This window comes from Bison bison, unplaced genomic scaffold, assembly GCF_000754665.1.
Source record: "Bison bison bison isolate TAMUID 2011002044 unplaced genomic scaffold, Bison_UMD1.0 scf7180017845462, whole genome shotgun sequence".
In the NCBI taxonomy this organism is placed as follows: domain Eukaryota; kingdom Metazoa; phylum Chordata; class Mammalia; order Artiodactyla; family Bovidae; genus Bison; species Bison bison.
This window is the reverse complement of record NW_011476035.1, coordinates 12,107-15,387: the sequence shown is the minus strand read 5'-3', so window position 1 is coordinate 15,387 and position 3,281 is coordinate 12,107. Positions and strand designations below refer to the sequence as shown.

At 67.1% G+C, this 3,281-nt stretch overlaps 1 protein-coding gene across 1 annotated transcript; it reads right to left on the bottom strand.

Annotated features, from left to right (window-relative positions):
- Positions 1–232: 232 nt before the first annotated feature.
- Positions 233–3,209, bottom strand: LOC104984870 (C-terminal-binding protein 1-like; the record flags this gene model as incomplete). The annotated part of the gene is made up of 2 exons (XM_010834813.1): positions 1,983–3,209; positions 233–480 (listed from the first exon to the last, which is right to left on the bottom strand). Coding segments are annotated over exons 1-2 (399 nt in total), but the record flags the coding sequence as incomplete, so codon positions are not given.
- Positions 3,210–3,281: the final 72 nt, after the last annotated feature.

Sequence of the window (3,281 nt, the reverse complement as noted above, 5' to 3'; positions counted from 1 at the left end):
TGCGCATAGCCACAAACTCAAGCCGTGACTGCACAGGCCCACATCTATACAACCATGTGCGCACGCGGGGAGGGCCATCGGCATCCAAACTTGCCCGCACCCAGCTGTGTGCACTGCACGTGCTCACAACACAGAAGCCAGTGTACACACTGTCACTTGAAAGGCCCGGACCCAGGAGGGGCCGTGCAGGGTTAGACCATCCCGCCCGCCCCAGCCCCGCCCCCGCTCCAGCCCCGCCCCGCCCCAGGCGGTCCTGCGGGCAGACCTGCTTGACGGTGAAGTCGTTGATGAGGTGGTGGTTGTGCTCGTTGAGGCCGCAGTGCAGGGTCACGCAGTCGCTGTGGAAGAGCAGGTCCTGCAGCGTACTGACCCGCTGCAGCCCCAGCGCCCGCTCCGTGCCGTCCGCCAGGTAGGGGTCGTAGAAGAGCACGTTGAAGCCAAAGGCCTTGGCCCGCAGTGCCACCGCCTGCCCCACGCGCCCTGGGGGAAGACGGGCATCACCCTGAGCGCCTGCCAAGCAGGCCAAGCAGTGGGCGCGTGGGGAACGAGGTTTCAGGGAGAAGGGCCGGGGCCCCTGGAGTACGGGCACCCAGCAGTCCAGCAGACCTCCCACGGGCGGCACCGCGGGGGCTGGAGCAGCTACTGGCTCTGCAGGCGGGCAATGCAAGCCAGGAGCCCCGGCTCGGCCACTTCACTGCAGCACCCGACTCCTCAAACCCAGGGAAGCCCGAAGAGGACTTCCATTTCTACGAACAAACGTGCAAAGTGGAACTGTGTATCCAGCAGCTGCCACTGCACAGCTCTTGGGTCCCCGGGAGCCACACACAGCGCCCCAGTGTGGAGCCACCACGGCTGCGACCCTGGCCTCTGCAAGCGACGCAGGCACCGAGACCCTGCTTCAGCTCATGCCACCGGGGCCCTGCTCTGCTTTCAGGAGGGAACCAGAACACAGGCTCTGGGGGTCTCTAGAGGGGCGCAGGGTTGGCCGGAGCAGACAGCCAGGGCCACGGTCCCCAAGGCAGGTCTGACGGCCCCCAAGGACGACCAGGAGCCAGTTAGCACGCAGCCTCCGGGGCCTGTCTGCACCAACACTGCCTAGATGGGATGTGGCCCCAAATCCACTGGCCAGGGACATACAACCGCCCCACCCTCTCCGCACCCCTTCCTCCTCCTCCATCACGCTGAGCGGCCCCACCGGCCCCACCCTGGCTGGTTCCGGGCACAGGGGCCCCGTTGCTTGGTGTAGGGTGCTTGCATGGCTATGGGGCTCCGACCAGCCTTGGTGTCTGTGTGGGCAGTCCAGCGAATCACGTCGGGAGTGGGACATCCCCACGTCCTTGGACGTCCGTGGTCCTGATCTGAGCTAATGCAGGTGCGTCTCTGCCCTGCAGCTCCCCACAGCTGCACAGCGGGTGCCTCTGCCATGGAGAACCCTGGGGATCACAGATGGGGGCACAGGACCTACGCCCCCAGGCAGGACAGGCTACTCCATCCACACTCGCCCTCCCCTGCCTCCTCAACCCCCGAGGCCGGACCCACTCCAGTACCTCTGCCCCCAGCACATCTCTGCTCCCTGGTTTGCTACCTGAGTTCAGGGCACCAGCCTGCAGGGCACGAGGGCAAGCGAGGGGGACAGCGAGCAGCCTCCCTCCACCCCGGACAGGACTCAGGGCAGCCACCTTGGCCCCACTTGGCAGCCCTGAGCGTTCGGCAGGTTGAGCAGGCACAAGTGTGGACGCCCACAGGCCACACATGACCCCGCCACAGGGTACGCGTGACCACGCCCACAGAGCACATGACCCTGAGGGCACTAACACCCGGGTGGGTGTGTGGCCCCGCCTGCTGTTCCTGGGGCAGCTAAGAGACCAGGCCAGCCAGTGCTGCTCACTGGCTGGACAGCCGTCCCAGGTGGGGAACCCCCCAGCAGCCTGGCCAACCGGCCTCTCCGTCCACAGGCGCGTGCAGGGCGGAGGCCAGCGCACCTAGCCCGATGACGCCCAGGGTCTCCCCGCGGATCCTGGCGGCTCCGGAGGCCACCTCCCGGATCTGCTCAACGCTCTGGACGCGCGTGCCCTCCCGCAGCGCCTGGTGCAGCCACGTGGTCCTGCGGTACAGGTTGAGGATGTGGCACATGGTGGAATCAGCGGTCTCCTCCACGGATGCGGCCGGCACGTTGCAGACGGCAATGCCTGGAGATGCAAGACACGCAGGGCGGTCACTGGGATGGTCTTGGGCGTCACTGACACGTCCAGGCCAGGAGATCAAGGCAGGTTACCTGCCCCCGCCCTGGACCACTGGCCACTGGCCCTTCCTGGAAGGGGTCTTGGCCAGGCCACTCCTCCCCAAGCAGCAGCCTCCCCGCCCCTCAGCACAAGGAAGGGCGGGGTGGGGGACGGGGCATGCATGGGAAACTGAGCAAGAAGAGCAGGAGTCCCGGTCAGACCCAAGGCGGCGCCAGAGACCAGGCCCTGCGGGGCTTCAGAGGGGAGGACCACCCAGCACGCCCAGACGTTCCTGGAAGAAGGACGCAGCCCCAGCTGGTGAAATCAAGAGGCAGAGAGGACCAGCTCCGTCAGCAGGCACGAGCCCCAGGGACACACCGGCTCGGAGAGCACCCAGCGTGCCCGGCGACAGTGGGGTGGACGCCGCGGGGAACAGGAGATGGCGGGGTGGACGCTGGGGCGACAGAGCTCAGCGGGCCCAGGCAGGGTGAGCCCTGAGACGCGTGGCGGCTGACAACGCAAGCGGCTCTCTCTGCAGTTCTGAGCTGTCAGTGACCAGGTGCCGTGGCTGAGTGAGTCCTAACCTCCCACAAGGCGGTGACCAACACAGAGGAAACGCAGAGGCCACAGCCGAGCGGCACCGCAGGTGGGAAACCACCCAACAGACCCAACAGATTGAGTCTGTTTCCAAGTGTGAGTCACACACGTGTGCTCGAGAGCATGTGCACAAGAGCACAGGCACACCCCCATATGCACACCAGCACGTACACACTCCCGTGTCCTGAGTTACAACAGAAGCTTCCTTTCCCAGCCCGTCTCGTGAACAGGGGCGTGAGAACCCTGACGCGGGCGTGCTGGCTGCCCCTGGACGGAGGCCCCCTGCCCGGGTCCCCGGGGGGTTCTGCAGGAGGGTGGGTGCGCTGCCCGAGGCCCGGGCCTCCTGAGGGACAGTGCCGCCAGCCTGCACCTGGCGGGGAGCTGGCGCGGGGCCCACACGCGGAGAGCCGTGTGGACGCCGGCCCCCAGGCCCCAGGCCCCAGTCCCCAGGCCCCCTTCGTG